This window comes from Balaenoptera physalus (assembly GCF_965194825.1).
Source record: "Balaenoptera physalus genome assembly, chromosome: 9".
Taxonomy (NCBI): Eukaryota; Metazoa; Chordata; class Mammalia; order Artiodactyla; family Balaenopteridae; genus Balaenoptera; species Balaenoptera physalus.
Window position 1 is genome coordinate 52084567 of NC_138888.1, and position 16108 is coordinate 52100674.

At 42.6% G+C, this 16108-nt stretch overlaps 1 protein-coding gene across 1 annotated transcript in view; it reads left to right on the forward strand.

Annotated features, from left to right (window-relative positions):
- Window positions 1-16108, forward strand: part of SCML4 (Scm polycomb group protein like 4) — a 101953-nt gene that overhangs the window by 75411 nt on the left and 10434 nt on the right. Inside the window, 1 exon segment of the mRNA XM_082475310.1 lies at window positions 14469-14759. Coding sequence (XP_082331436.1) covers window positions 14469-14759 — 291 coding nt within the window.

Here is a 16108-nt window from a genome sequence, read left to right on the forward strand (position 1 = left end):
AGACTTGATGTTTTCTTCCTTGGCTGGTGGTCTTGGAGCCAGGCACCAGAAAACTACTGGAGTAACAGACACGCACGGTACATTCTGCTGTGGTTGAATGGTTGAACCTTCATACCCAGCCATCTAGAAATCAAATCTGCTTCCTTGTTAAACTACAAATTTGTCTAATGTAATAGCTGTACAGAGAATGACTATCCAGAGAATATCTCTCTCTCCAAAAGGTTGTTTATTTCTAAAAGAAAATAGAGCTTATCAAGTGGCATGAGTTCCATTATACAGAACTATCTATATGATCAGTTGGTAAACAGTTTCTGAGCTCCCTCTACGTGTGATACCTGCAGAGCTGAGGCTACTGGTTCAGAGCCACACAGAAAGGCAGCAGCAGGGTGGAAGCTGAGCCTAGGTCTTCTCCTCCCTGGCCCTTTGCTTTTCCTCCCAAGCCTATCGGTAGGGCCCCATTACCCAACACTTGCTGGGGTGTGTGTGTGTCCTGTTCCCTGGCTCAGAAGCCTGACCACACAAAATGGATGTTCACAAGTGGCTTGTGGTACCCCTGTGTCACTTCTTCTAGAAAAGATGTAAAAGAACAAAACAAACACAGATGCCCACTTAGCAAAATCTAGGCAGAAACTGCACTCCAGGGACATCAATTATCTTTTCTCCTTCTGGTTAATATCTTGGCCCCAAGGAGTGTCTCATCCTTATCCTTGTGCCCTAGCTACATCGTTGCTAGACGACATCCACAGGACAGGCAGAGCCTATCATCCTACACCAGGAGAACTTTCTCATCCCTACAAAACCCACACAAAGTGGCCTACTCCACCGACACTAGGTGTGGTTTGACCTGGTATTTTAAATAATATATGAAATGATGGGGGAAAAAAAGAAATGAAGGAAGGTGTGTGCAGGCCAATGATTAGAATATTGCAGAGCTATGTTCACCCTGTCATAGCCACGGGCCATGTTAACAAAATGAGCCATCAGGTTCTCAAGCCATGCATTGGAAAGGGGGTCATTTGGAAGGAGAACAAAGTATCAGTGTCAAGCTCAGTTCTTAAGAATCTTTGCAGGAAGTTTTGATGGAAAGGTGAAAAGAAGAATGTCCGCAAGTTCGGCAGCAAATATAAAAGGCCTTCCTATATTTTCGGACAGATGGGTCCAGGAGAAGCCCAGCCAGAGCTCTTACAGCATGGAATAGGGAGTGTTTGCCAGTGTAGAATTCCTGATCTTAGCTCTGCCTGTGTGCCAACATGAGTTCATTTAGGAAAAGCTATTTATCATCCTTTCAGTGATATCATTCATTAAAGTATAATATCTGTACCTATTTCAAAACATTGAGCTAAAAGGGAAAAATGTAACCACTAAGGAAAACACTGGGTTTTGTAGAATTTGAAATAGATTTTCACAATGCTCAGTAATTTATTGGATCCCTTTGCGCTGTAATGCTTTGGTTCTCTTTTGAATCCTGTAGATATTGAGGAAGCACAAGGATTCAATAATTATTGGTTAAATGAATGAATGAATGTTCCAATTAAGTTGTTGGAACCTCCCAAGGTACTTGAAATATGGGATAAATAGGCTACTATTGAATCATGGTGACCAGTTTGGTAATATTTTAATAGAAAGTATATACTTTAAAATGGAACAAAAAGAAATGAAGATAACGCTCCTCATGTCCAAGATCACAAATAAAGTCATTTTGTGGATTAAAGATGCCAACACCAAAGACTTGAGGAGCAGAATGATGATGGTAGTAAATCCCCAGTAGGCTTTCTACTGTTTGGGAGAGCTCCTTCTAGGAGGGAGTGTGGAGGAGAAAAAGAGGCTGCCAAAAAATAGGCGGTATGAGCTCTTTCTTCCTACAAGGCTGGTCTCAGGAATTCTCTGAAAGACACCCCTGCCCCTGCCCCATGCCTCTCTTCAAATAAAGAAATCTACTGGAAATCTTCCCCTTTGTTCCATGAAACTGTCCTTCATGTGACACCCCTACCCATCAATCCCCCATGAGCCACTCTTGGACTGGGGACGATGCTGGGGACAGCTGAGCCAGGTGCGGAAGGCCCTCTGTGTCTCTGGCAGGCCTGTCCAAAGAGGCTCCTGCCTTGATGGAAGAGTAGACGTAGGGAATGGGCAAGGTCTCTAAGGAGATCCAAGGAGATGGTGACCAAGGTCTCTGGTTTATACATCAGAACACAGAAAGCACAAGGACTGATGGAAACAAAGGATCAAGTATATGAGATTTGGCCATCCCAAAATCTCCAGGGCCCAGAGGAGCTGTAATTGGATTCTCTATCCTTTGGGCTGCTCCTCTGGACTAATACCCTGAGCCCCTGTGGTGGGTCCTAAGGTAATATCTGCAGGTTATCCACACCAGTATCTACTGACCGTGCATCAGAACTAGGGTTAAATTGGCAAACCATGCCAAGAGGAATTGAAGCAACTTTGGAAACCAGTAGCCTTCTAAGATAAACTCCATGAGCTTTCTCGTATTAGTTGGTAGTTTCTGGGTCTCAGACATAAGTAGTAAACCCTTTGATTTTGGAAAAAAAAAAAATCCCATAAACTTCCTGACAGAGAATTAGATATTCTATAGCAGATACATCCTAGCTGCTACCGAATTAATAGTTACAACTTCCAACCTAGATATGCAGAGTCAAGAGGAATGAAACAAATTCCCCTTTCCCACCTGTATTATTTATCTATTGCTGTGTGACAAATTACCCCAAAACTTAGTGGCTTAAAATAACATTTATTATCTCACAGTTTCTGTGACTCAGGAATTCAGGTGCAGCTTAACTTGGTCCCCTGGCTCTGGGTCTTTCACAAGGCTGCAAGCATCCCAGAGTTCAATTAGGGCAGGATCTACTTCCTAGCTCATTCATATGGTTGTTGGCGGGATTCCATTTCCCACAAGCCATTGGTTCCTTGCCATATAGGCCTCTCCACAGAGCTTCTCACAACATGGCAGCCTGCTTCGCCCACTTGAGAAATACAGGAACGCCTTCCTAAAAATTAAGATGTCCATTTAGAACCAAAAGTTATATGGTGTTCTCTATTCCAGGGACTCCAACATTTTCCTGATTAAGGGTCACTTTAAATTTCCCCAGAGTTCTATGAAAGACCAAAAAGAGCGGGGGCTATTGAGGAAACAGAGCTTGACTGTGGGAGGTCCCACACTCTCACCCTCCCCCGCCTTCTGGGAATTCATTCCCTTAAGCCTCGGGGTAGAGGCTTGGCAAAGCCGCAAAGAAAAGACCACAGAGATGGTGGTTAGGGAACCTGCTCCCCTCTGGAGACTGAAAGGGCATTCACTATTCTCAAACGGCTGACACTGGGCAAAATTGCCTTCGGGCAAAATTTCCACAAGAGGAAATCTTAAAGACAAAGTCTCAGGCAAACCAGCAACATTGGAAAGGACTAAAGAAGTTCAGGTGTCAGGGGGAAAATATAAATGTACTTAAATGGACCCAAGGGGAGTTATAAGGTTGATTCTGAGGGCTGAGTGATCTGAACTTAGAGACGAGCTTGAAGAGAAAATCTATACTGGCCAGAGACCAAGTTAATGGAAAATTTAATTGAAGCGAACGAAAGGCTAAGCCTCATAGGTGGTGTGGCCTGGTGCCCTTTGAACCAGGAAGGCTGGGACAAGAGGCCACAGGGGGCCCTAAGGGAGAACGTGATGAGCTTATCTGAGCCAGAACAAGGGGCGGGACCGAGCCGGAGTGAAGGAAACCTGCAGACCTCCACGAGAACCGCAGTGAAAGGCGGCGGGAGGGCAGAGAGGAGATCTGCTGGTTTCGGACACCGAGGAGTCCCGCCGAGGGCCTCCCTGCCGCCCACAGCCGAGCACGCGCTGGGCGCTGGCGGCGGTGCTGGCGAGAAGCGTGCGTGCGGCTGCCTGGTGGCGGAGACCCGGCCACTCCAGGTAGGAAGTGAAGCCCAGGTCCGGCTCTGAGCAGGGGAGGGGCTGCTCTACGGGGACCTGCTAGTGTCTCCTGGCCCTTCTCCCTCCTGCCCCCCTTCCTCTTTCTGCTTCTCTCCTTGCAGGTCTCTTTCCCTGCATTCTAGAACTCACTGGCTGTGCTCCTTAGGTGGTGGCACCTGATTAAGCAGAGGGGAATAGTTATTGCACGGTTATTCACGTGGCGGTGTTATCAGGCCGACTCTGTTACTTTCTTTTCTCATCTGGGGTTCAGGGCTAGGGACCCGTGGTGCCGCTATCTCTTTAAACAGCAGAGCCAAGGCGCTCACACACGGAGCCCTCTGGACACTGGTCCAGTGGTCTGACCTTCTTGTCAGCCTGGGCAGGGTCACGTGGCCTGCTGGGCTGGGCAGACCCGCTGGCAATCAATCCCAGGAGAGGCAATGGCTTTCAGCCTCGGGGGGAGGTAGCAGAGCTGATTGTAGAAAGGGTTCACTCTGTGCAGCTGCTCCTTCAGCTGGGAAGTTGTGACTGATGTGAGGAAAGGGGAGTGGAAGGTGAGTGTGTGTGTGTGTGTGTGTGTGTGTGTGTGTGTGTATGAGAGAGAGAGAGAACTGTTTAGTGCTGGGAAGAACAGTGTCTGAGACTCTGGGATGTAGGGTTATTATTGCAGAGAGATTACTTGAGAATAATTTTGCAGACGGTGGTGGTGTCGCTTTTCAGGGCTTCATTTGGTTAGAGAATCCAAGTCAAGTGCCTTTTAAAATTCTTTAAATAAATTAAATAGTCCAAGCTCACTTAACTGTGAGCAGTTGGCTCTTGTGTCCTACCTGAAAAGGGGCCAGCACCCCCTGAACTAATTCGTCAGCAGGTCTGGAGTCTCATTCATGTGGGCCCCTCTTTCCTCCCTGGGCTGCTGTCGCTGCTTTGGGACTTTCTCTTTCTCTCTCTGGCTCTTGGCTTTCTCCTTCCTGTCCCTCTGCCTCTTCCTGCTTCTCTTTGGAGTTTCTGCACTTTCCAGGTGCTCAGCTGACCCTCCAGAACCGCAGCAGCATGGGCTGTGCTGGGCGTCCCCCAGGCCTCTGCAGGGGTGTGGGTGGAGGGGGGAGTCCACACACGCCTGACTCAGACCCTAGAGCTTTGTTCTCCAAACAAGGACGCTTAGACCTGGTTCAGGTTCAGGAGCAAAGGGGTATCCTTTGAGGCTTGAGTGGGTTTGAAGTCTTCTAGAGTATTTTTTAGCGTAATGGGCAGGCTTTATACGTAGCAGCTGGGGTAACCATAGTCCACAAGCAGATTAGCTATGGTGAAGAAGGCACGTTAGCCTCTTTTCAATGTTCCTAAGACACCAAACCTTGAAAACGTGGCAGCCTTCTTTGAATGTGCCATTGGTGCCTGTGCCTTTCTATTTAAGCATGCTCTTGTGATCGTATGAAAGCAGATTAATCCTTTTTCTGGAGGAAAGATTTAATGATTTATAAGTGGCATCCTTAGTGTCTCGGATAGAGGCAGGAGGTTATAGAAGAGAAGCACATAAAATGCCTCTTGTTTACCCTGCTTTGCTGAGCTGGTGTGCACAGCGATGAAACGGCCTTAAATAGAGGCTGGGCTGGATCCTCTTGTTTAATGAGAGGTGCCAGGGTGACAAGGTATCTCATTTCAGATGAGAAGGGATTTTCTAAGGATCCAGGAAAAAAGACTGGGAACGTCTTAATCTGTCAGCCCTGTGGTTTACCAGAAGTCTGTGTGCGGGAATCAGATCCACGCAGGGCACTCTCCGCAGATGATCCCAGGTCTGCTGGCCCCATCTGGTGTTCACTCACCAGTCAGCCACAAAACTGCTTGAAAAGTGTAGTTCTCTCTCCAAGGAGATTTGGTCCCTTTTTTTTTTTTTTTTTTTACCAACTTTAAATAGTGGTTTTGGGTAACAAAGAATTCACGAGCCACACTTTATTAAATTCATCTTACCTGTATGTTGGATGACTTAATGGTTTTAATAGTATAAAGGGTAGATACCCAGCAGTCATCGTTTTAACTGAAGCAAGAGGAATTGGGGTTAGGTGTAAGGAAGAAGTTTCAGGCAATGAGGTTTGTGACACAATGACCTAACTGTGAGGAGACTGTAAGATCTCTTTAGGGAAACTTTTAAATAAGAGGCTCAGTTATTTACTTTATTTTCCGCTCCAAATACCACCATGCTTGAAAAGAGAATTTGGGGCAAGCTCAAGGCATTCCACCATTAATTTACCACCTTCACAATTTTTGCTATGTCTGACTAAAACCTAGAAGTGTTTACTCAAGATATTCCTTTAAATGGATTCATTTCTTTTAACCGTAGCCTTTAGTTATCTTAAGCAGTGATACCTTATCAGTGAAATCATAGTTTGATGAGCTAACTATATTTTATTGCTGTGCACTAAAATATATGACTATAATAAAATAACGTTCACCTGTTTTTGTGTCTTCCAAAAAGATACATGTTCAAGTCCTAACTGCAGGTACCTGTGAAAGGGACCTTCTTTGCAAATAGGGTCTTTGCAGAGGTAATCAACTTGAGGTCACACTGGATTACGGGCGCTAATCCAACGACTGATGTCCTTATAAGAGGGAAATTTGGACACAGACACAGACACAAAGGGAGAATGCCATGTGACCACAGAGGCAGAGATTAGAGTGGTGTGTCTGCAGCCAAGGAACACCACGGATCATTGACTATCACCAGAAGCAGGTAGAGGCAAAAAAGGATCTTCTAGAAACTGCAGAGAGCATGGCCCTGACAACACCTTGATTTCAGACTTGTAGCCTCCAGAAGTGAGAGAGAATATATTTCTGTTGTTTTAAGTCACCAAATCTGTGGTAATTTCTGCAGCCTTATGAAACTAATACACCTAAGTACCGCCAAGAATCATCCCCTGCTGGGCCAGCGGGACACATTTTTTTTTTTAAACATCTTTATTGGAGTATAATTGCTTTACAATGGTGTGTTAGTTTCTGCTTTATAACAAAGTGAATCAGTTATACATATACATATGTTCCCATATCTCTTCCCTCTTGCATCTCCCTCCCTCCCACCCTCCCTATCCCACCCCTCTAGGTGGTCACAAAGCACAGAGCTGATCTCCCTGTGCTATGCGGTTGCTTCCCACTAGCTATCTATTTTACGTTTGGTAGTGTATATATGTCCATGCCACTCTCTCTCTTTGTCACATCTTACCCTTCCCCCTCCCCATGTCCTCAAGTCCATTCTCTAGTAGGTCTGTGTCTTTATTCCCGTCCTGCCACTAGGTTCTTCATGACCTTTTTTTTTTTTTCCTTTGATTCCATATATATGTGTTAGCATACTGTATTTGTTTTTCTCTTTCTGACTTACTTCACTCTGTATGACAGACTCTAGGTCCATCCACCTCACTACAAATAACTCAATTTCATTCCTTTTTATGGCTGAGTAATATTCCATCGTATATATGTGCCACATCTTCTTTATCCATTCATCTGTCGATGGACGCTAAGGTTGCTTCCATGTCTTGACTATTGTAAATAATGCTGCAATGAACACCGTGGTACATGACTCTTTTTGACCTATGGTTTTCTCAGGGTATATGCCCAGTAGTGGGGTTGCTGGGTCGTATGGTAGTTCTGTTTTCAGGTTTTTAAGGACCCGCCACACTGTTGACACATTTTAACACTCGGGGAGATGCTGAGCCGGGTGCTCTGTGAAGGTCCTTTTCAGTCCTGTGGTTGAATGATGATGCCCTTCATTGTATCAGTCATTTTTACACTCAGGTATGATGTAAGTGTCAGCACCCCTATTTATAAAGGTGAGGAAAAGGCTGTGTTAATCGGGTTTGAGCAGATGCATCTCGTCAATTCTGAATGGCACCCTGATGTGTGCACCTGAACGTGCTAATCACTCCCAGGCTTCCTGGGAGCTACAGGCTGTGTAGGACCACGGCTGGGGCTTAGTGATCTGTTTCCATGGCTGTCCACCTGGCCGCCTTTGGAATCACTGTCACATCCTTTGCTGGGTAGAGGGCTATTGCTTGATGCTCTCTCAAGTCGGTTTTACTTTCTGATGAATTCATTTGGATCATAGCCCAGAAGCTGGCTTTTATTACCTTTGATCTCACCCCATGGTTGTCAGCAGTTTTTAAACCAATAAGGTCCATATTCCCTTGGTCCCCATTTCCACATGTTGTCATAGGAGAACAATATTCCATCTGCATCTCTAGTTTCCAGCTGTAGTGCAGATTGGTGAATTATCTGCATTCTCTACCTTAGACTATCAGACTTTCATAGGCATATTTAATTTGGATTTAAAATATTTAATAAACAGAATAAATGTTTTAGTTAGATTTTTTTCATTGTTTACCGTGCATCTACATGAAGAATTTATATTTAGTTCTTTATAATCTGAATTTTAACACGTCTTCTGTGTAACAGCAGTCTTACTGCCCAAATGTCTACTTAATATTTATTGAGCGCCTTCTGAATGCCAAGCACCATGCCAGACACTGGGGACACAAAAAGGATTAGTATCCCAGACTATGAAAACTTTTCAATGAAGGGAATATAATGGCAGGCTTCCTGCTCACTGGCTTGGAATGTGCTGGCGCATAGCAGGTGCTCAAAAAATGTTAGTCTTCCTCTTCCTCGCTCCATTCAAGAAGCAGCCTAGTATCTGGCTCCATAGCCAGGTCCTTTCTGCTGATGTCTTCTGACCAGGAGGGACGATGCAATAGAGGCCATCTAGGGGAAGGTGCAGGGTTCCAGGTTCCTGAAGACATCATTCAGCACTGCATTAGCCACAAAGGATGAGGCACAGAGCATGCATGCCTACCCTTTGCTGCTCAGCTTCCCTGTGTCCAAGTGGGCAAAGCAGTGTTGGACTTGACTGTACAACACTGTCAAGAATGTGTTCACAGCCAAACACTGGGCCTCTGCAATGAGTTTTTAAAAACAGCTTTATGGAGATATAATTCATATATCATACAATTCACCCATTTAAAGTGTATTATTCAATGGTTTTTAATATATGTACAACTATCACCCCAGTCAATTGTAGAAAGTTTTCAACACCTCAGACACCATACACTCTTTAGCTAGGACCCCCGGTTTCCCCAACCTCCAAATCCTAAGCAACCACTAATTTACTTTTGTCTCTATAGATTTGCCTATCCTGGACATTTCATACAAATGGAATCATTTAATATGTGGTCTTTTGTGGCCCAGTTTCTTTACTTAGCATAACATTTCAAGGCTCACTGTCACTGTAGCACGGATCAGTACTTCATTCCTTTTTATGCCTGAAATTATTCCATTGTATGCATATACCATATTTTGTTTATATATTCATCGGTTGATAGCTTTTTGAGTTGTATCCACATTTTGGCTATTATGAATAGTGTTTCTGTAAACATTCATATAAAAATTTTTATGTGGAAATTTCATTTCTCTTGGGAATATATATATATATTTATATACACACATACATACACACACACCTAGTAGTAGAATTGCTGGGTTGTATGGTGAATTTATTTTTAACCATTTGAGGAAGAGCCAGACTGTTTTCCAAAGAGGCTGCATCATTTTACATTCCCACCAGCAGTGTGTGAGGTTTCCAATTTCTCTACAGTATCACCAACACTTAGTATCATCTGACTTTTTGATTATAACCATCCTAGTGAGTGTGAAGTGGTACCTCATTGTGGTTTTGATTTGCATTCCCCAATGACTAATGATTTAGAACAAGTTTTTGTGTGCTTATTGGCCATCTGTCTATCTTCTTTGGGAAAATGTCCATTTTAAAATTGGGTTATTTGTCTTTTGATTGTTGAGTTGTAAGAGTTTTTTTAATATACTCTGGATATGAATACTTTATCAGAGGTATGATTTGCAAGTAATTTCTCCCGTTCTGTGGGTTATCTTTTCACTTTCTTGATGGTGTCTTTCAAAATGCAAAAGTTTTAAATTTTGATAAATTCAATATGTCTATTTTTTCTTTTGTTGCTCATGCCTTTGGTGTCAAATCTAATAATACCTTGTCAAACCCAAGGTCATAAAGATTTACCCCTATATTTCCTTCTAAGAGTTTTATAAGTTTTTGCTCTTACATTTAGGTCTTTGATCCATTTCAAGTTAATTTTTGTGTATGGTATGAAGTAAGGGTCCAACTTCATTGTTTTGCATGCGGATATCCAGTTGTCCAAGCATCAGTTGTTGAAAAGACTATTCTTTTCCTATTGAATGATCTTGGCACCTTCGTTGAAAATCAGTTGAACATGACACATAGGTTTATTTCTGGACTCTCAACTCTGTTCCATTGTTCTATATGTCTCTCCTTAAGTCAATACCACACTGTCTTTGTTACCATTGCTTTGTAGTAAATTTTGAAATTGGGAAGCGTGACTACTCTACTTTGTTCTTCTTTTTCCATGATTGTTTTGGCTATTTATGGTTCCTTGAAAATCCATATGAGTTTTAGAATCAGCTTGTCAATTTCTACAAAGAAGTCAGCTGAGATTCTGACAAGAATTGCATTCAATCCATAGATGAATTTAGGGTTTATTACCATCTTAATAATATTAAGTCTTCTGATTCATAAACATGGAATTTTTTCCAATTAAGTATTTAGATCTTCTTTAATTTCTTTCAATAATGTTTTGTAGTTTTTAGAGCATAAGTTTTATACTTCTTTTGTTAAATTTATTCCTCAGTATTTTATTCTTTTTAATACTATTATAAATTGAATTCTTTCCCCAATTTCATTTTCATATTGTTTAATGCAAATGTATAAAAGTACAATTGATATTTGCATATTAATTTTGTATCCTGTAACTTTACTGAATTCATTTATTAATTTCAATTAATAAAAGTGTTTTATTGGATTCCTTAGAATTTTTTACATACAAGAGATAGTTTTACTTCTTCCTTCCCAAATTAGATGCCTTTTCTTTTTCTTACCTACTTGCCCTGGCTGGAACCTCCAATACAATGTTGAATAGAAGTAGCAAGAATAGAGACATCTTTGTGTTGTTCCTGATCTTAGGAAGAAAAGCATCCAGTCTTTTGCCATTAACTATGATGTTAAGTGTAGGTTTTTTTGTGGATGTCCTTTTTCAGCTTGAGGAAGTTCCCTTCTATTCCTAGTGTGTTGAGTGTTTTTCTCATGAAACAATGTTGGATTTTGTCAAATGCTTTTTCTGCATCTATTGAGATAATCACATGATCTTTGTTTTTTATTCTATTGATATCACATATTACATTAATTGATTTTCAGATGTTAAACCAACCCTGCATTCCTGAAACAAATCCTACTGGATCATGATGTATAAGTCATTTTGTATGTTAAGGATTTGTTTTGCTAGTATATTGTTGAGAATTTTTGCATCCATATTAATGAGACAGTGATCTGTAATTTTCTTGTGATGACTTTGTCTAGTTTTGGTATCAGGGTATTAGTGTTCTCATAGAATGAGTTGGGAAGTATTCCCTCCTTATATTAGTCTGCCTGGCTGCCATAACAGAATACCACATACTAGGTAGCTTTAACAACAGAATTTATTTTCTCACAATTCTAGAGGCTAAAAGTCTGAGATCAAGGTGTCATCAGGGTTAGTTTCTGGTGATACTTCTCTTCCTGGCTAGTGGACAGCCACTTTCTCTCTGTGTCTTCACATTGCCTCTTCTCTGTGCATGTGTGTGAAGAGGGAGAGAGCTCTCTCATGTCTCTTCCTCTTCTTGTCAGTACTTTCTTTTTAACCAGTCCTATCAGATTGAGGTCTTACCCTTAAGACCTTACTTAACCTCTATTTCCTCCTTATGGACCCTCTCTCCAAATATAGTTGCAATGGGGGCTAGGGCTTCAACATATGAACATTTGAGGGGGACACAATTCAGTCCATAGCACTCTTTTTTTACTTTTTGGAAGAATTTGTGAAGAATTGGTTTTAATTTTTCTTTAAATACTTGGTAGAATTCACCTATGAAGCCATCTGAGCCTGGGATTTCTTTGTTTTTTGATTACTAATTTAATCTCTTTAATTGTTATAGGTCTATTCAGATTGTCTATTTCTTTTTGTCAGTTTTGGTAGTTTGTCCATTTCTTCTAAGTTACCTAATTGATTGGCATAGAATTATTTGTAATATTTCTTAATAATCCATTTTATTTCTGTGAGATTGGTGATAATGTCATCTCTTTCATTTCTGATTCTAGCAATTTGAGTCTTCTCTCTTTTTTTCTTGGCCAATCTAGCTAAAAGTTTGCCAATTTTGTTGATCTTTTCAAAGAGCCAGCTTTTGGTTTCTTTGATTTTCTCTATTTTTCTATTCTCTATTTAATTAGTTTTCACTCTAATCTTTATTATTTTCTTCCTTCTGCTTGCTTTAAGTTTAGTTTGCCCTTTTCCCCCCAGTATCTTAATGAGGAAGATTAGGTTATTAATTTGAGAATGTTCTTCTTTTTAAATATAAGTATTTACAGTTACAAATTTTCTCTAGGCACTGCTTTAGCTGCATTCCATATGCAATGGTTTTTATTTCCAGGCAAGCTCCATATGCATCCCCGTCTGTGAGAAGACCTGCTAGTTCCCCTAATAATTATCAATTCTTAATCTTTCAATACCTATGTTGTGCGAGGAATCCATACGTGAAGAAGACATCTGGATCTTGTGTCCCAAATGTGTTTACTCATTGCCAACATTGGAGGATCCCTTGGTTTTTGTTATTCTAATGCCTTTGGGGATGTCTATATCTGTTTTGATCATGTGTAGTATATAGATGATTGTTGATGGGGCTAGATAGATATGATCTTGTCTGGGGTGGGAGGGACTGAAGAAAAGGAATTACTAGAATATTTTTCTTCCTCTTTCTATCCCTATAATCCCTCTGGACTTTGTTCTTCAAAACAAAACAAAGCAAAACACCCCACACCATTTGGCCACAGGTATAGCTCTCAGAGTTCAACAGGCTGCAAGAATGAGCTTTAAAAGTGTAGAAAGTCCTGATCTACTTGGGTGGGGGAGCTGACGATGAGGTTGGCAGAGTCTCCAGGTCCTCTACTCCCCCTGCGCTTTAGATTGGTTCTTTCTCTCTCATCTGCAGGGTTTGGGGAGGACCATGGGGCCATCCAGATCAGCATTTGTGTCCCTAGTTTGTTAGCTTTGGTGGAAGGTTAGTGCCCTTGTGTGTACTGGAACTAAAAGTGTGGGGAGGAAGCACCGTCACACCTGTGTCAGAACCCAGGCCAATCATCAAAAAAATCTACAAACAATAAATGCTGGCGAGGGTGTGGAGAAAAGGGAACCCTCTTGCACTGTCGGTGGGAATGTAAATTGATACAGCTGCTATGGAGAACAGTATGGAGGTTCCTTAAAAAACTAAAAATAGAACTACCATATGACCCAGCAATCCCACTACTGGGCATATACCCTGAGAAAACCATAATTCAAAAAGAGTCATGTACCACAATGTTCATTGCAGCTCTATTTACAATAGCCAGGACATTGAAGCAACCTAAGCATCCATCGACAGATGAATGGATAAAGATGTGGCACATATATACAATGGAATATTACTCAGCCATAAAAAGAAATGAAATTGAGTTATTTGTAGTGAGGTGGATGGACCTAGAGTCTGTCATACAGAGTGAAGTAAGTCAGAAAGAGAAAAACAAATACTGGATGCTAACACATATAAATGGAATCCAAAAAAAAAAAGGTTCTGATGAGCCTAGGGGCAGAACAGGAATAAAGATGCAGACGTAGATAATGGACATGAGGACAAGGAGAGGGGGAAGGGTAAGCTGGGACGAAGTGAGAGAGTAGCATTGACATGTACACACAACCAAATGTAATATAGACAGCTAGTGGGAAGCAGCTGCATCACACGGGGACATCAGCTCGGTGCTTTGTGACCACCTAGAGGGGTGGGATAGGGAGGGTGGGAGGGAGACGCAAGAGGGAGGGGATATGGGGATATATGTATACATATAGCTGATTCACTTTGTTATAAAGCAGAAACTAACACAACATTGTAAAGCAATTATACTCCAATAAAGATGTTAAAAAAAAAAAGAACCCAGGCCAAAGTTGTTACTCCTAGCTCTGGGACACTGTGACTCTGGCTTGATCTCTCCCAGGAATCATGGGCCAGGTGCGGGAGGCAGTGGTGATGGGCAAGAGAAGAGGGAGCAGGGAGATTCTGACAAGCTGGCAGAAACTCCAGGAAGAGCAGAGCCATAGAGGGAGAAAGACCTTTGTTTGAATTTTATTTACAAGTCATCAATAACCAAGATAATCACATTTTCCTCAGAACATGGAGGGTCACATGTCCCAATCCCTACTAAAATATGCTTCGTTGGTGAGGTGTCAATCTGCTGAGAGGTGAGCTATTTGGGATTATGCCACGGTATCCATTCCTTCTCATCTGCCATCCCCACAGACAGTGGCACCTGTGCTGCTGGGGAAAGGTTTTCCAAGACTCAGCACCAGGTGTCTTCTTGAACTGCTCTCTGATCTCTGCTTCTCTGCCCTGCCTTCTTGCTTAGCAAAAACGGTCACCACTGAGGAGTGCCTGGTGAACCCTGCGAGCATGAACCGCTACAGCGTGGACTCCTCCTCCTCCGCCTTTAGCCACAGGGGCTCCCTGCCCACCTCCTCTTCGTTGTACTGCAAGAGGCAGAACTCTGGAGACGGCCACCTTGGGGGAGGCTCAGCCATCACAGTCGGTGGTCCCCATACCAGCCCCATGTCCTCTGGAGGCCCCTCAGCACCTGGGCTGAGGCCCCCTGGCTCCAGCCCCAAGAGAAACGGGACCTCTCTTGAAGGAAACAGATGTGGTAATGTAATGCGTGCCCTGGCTTCCCCATGACCTAACCTCCTCTGCCCTTGCCCTGGGACCACCAAATGTAGGGAGACCGGGGGACTGTGCTGGTTTGAACACAGCAACACTGGGAAATTAGTAGTTTCCACAAATCCCTTCATGGATTTTTGTTGTTCTTGAGGGCAGCTGACTTCAACCTTTGACCATAAGCAAAGAAAATGGTGTATTAGAGTAAGTTAGGCTGTAGGAATAAGTAGAATCCAAAATGTACAGTGGCTCAAATACAATAGAAGTTTTTTATCCAGGAGTCCAAAGTGGGTGTTCCTAGTTGGTGTGTGTATCCCAACTCAGGGACCCAGGATCTGTCCATTTCATGGCTCTGCTGTCCCCTATGGCCTCCATGCCCCATGCATCTAGTGGTAGAAAGGGAAAGAACAAACGAGGAAGATGAACGTGTTTCCCTAGAACCTGGAAGTGATGCTCATCGCTTCTACTCATGTTTCATTGGCAAGAGCTGGCCATTTTACCACACTTAACTCTGGGGGAATCTGAGAGGTGTAGACTAGCTCTGTGCCCGGAAAAAGAAGAACCAGAAGTTGCTAAAGACTTTTCTCTTGCACAGTGGGTGACTCTTGCAGGATACAAATACATGGGCAGACCAGAGTTAAGTAAAATTCCCACAATGCTGGTTATTTTTTTTTTGTCCCGTAAGTTTTTTTGTTTTGGTTTGGTTTTCCATTTATTTATTTATTTAGGCTGCACCGGGTCTTAGGTGTGGCATGTGGACTCTTAGTTGTGGCATGCATGTGGGATCTACTTCCCCAACCAGGGATCGAACCCGGGCCCCCTGCATTGGGAGCCTGGAGTCTTACCCACTGGACCACTAGGAAAGGCCCCCCACAATACTGGTTATGATGCTACTTCTGTCTCACCCATTAAAGTTAGCTTATTGGAATGCAGTGTAGGAAGGTACTGTCATTCTAGGGGTAGCTTGATGTCCATTTTGATTTATGTTATTAAAAAAATCATTTTCAATTCAGTATTTGAGTATGAATAGAGCATAGTGGATAATCACATGGACAATGGAGCCCGATGGCCTGGGCTGGAATCCTGGATCTGCCATTTTCTGACTGTGTGACCTTTTGCAAGTCTGAACTTCTTTGTGCCTCAGTTTCCTCACCTGTGAGATTGGAATAATAATAATAGCACCTACTTCATAGGTTTGTTGGGAGGATTAAATAAATTCATATGTGTATTTAGTACAAGGCCTAAGAGTTAGTAAGAGCTCAGTAAATATCAGCAATCACAGATCACGTGAACACACCCCTCAACAGATCACAGCCCATCAACTCTACACCTGAGAAC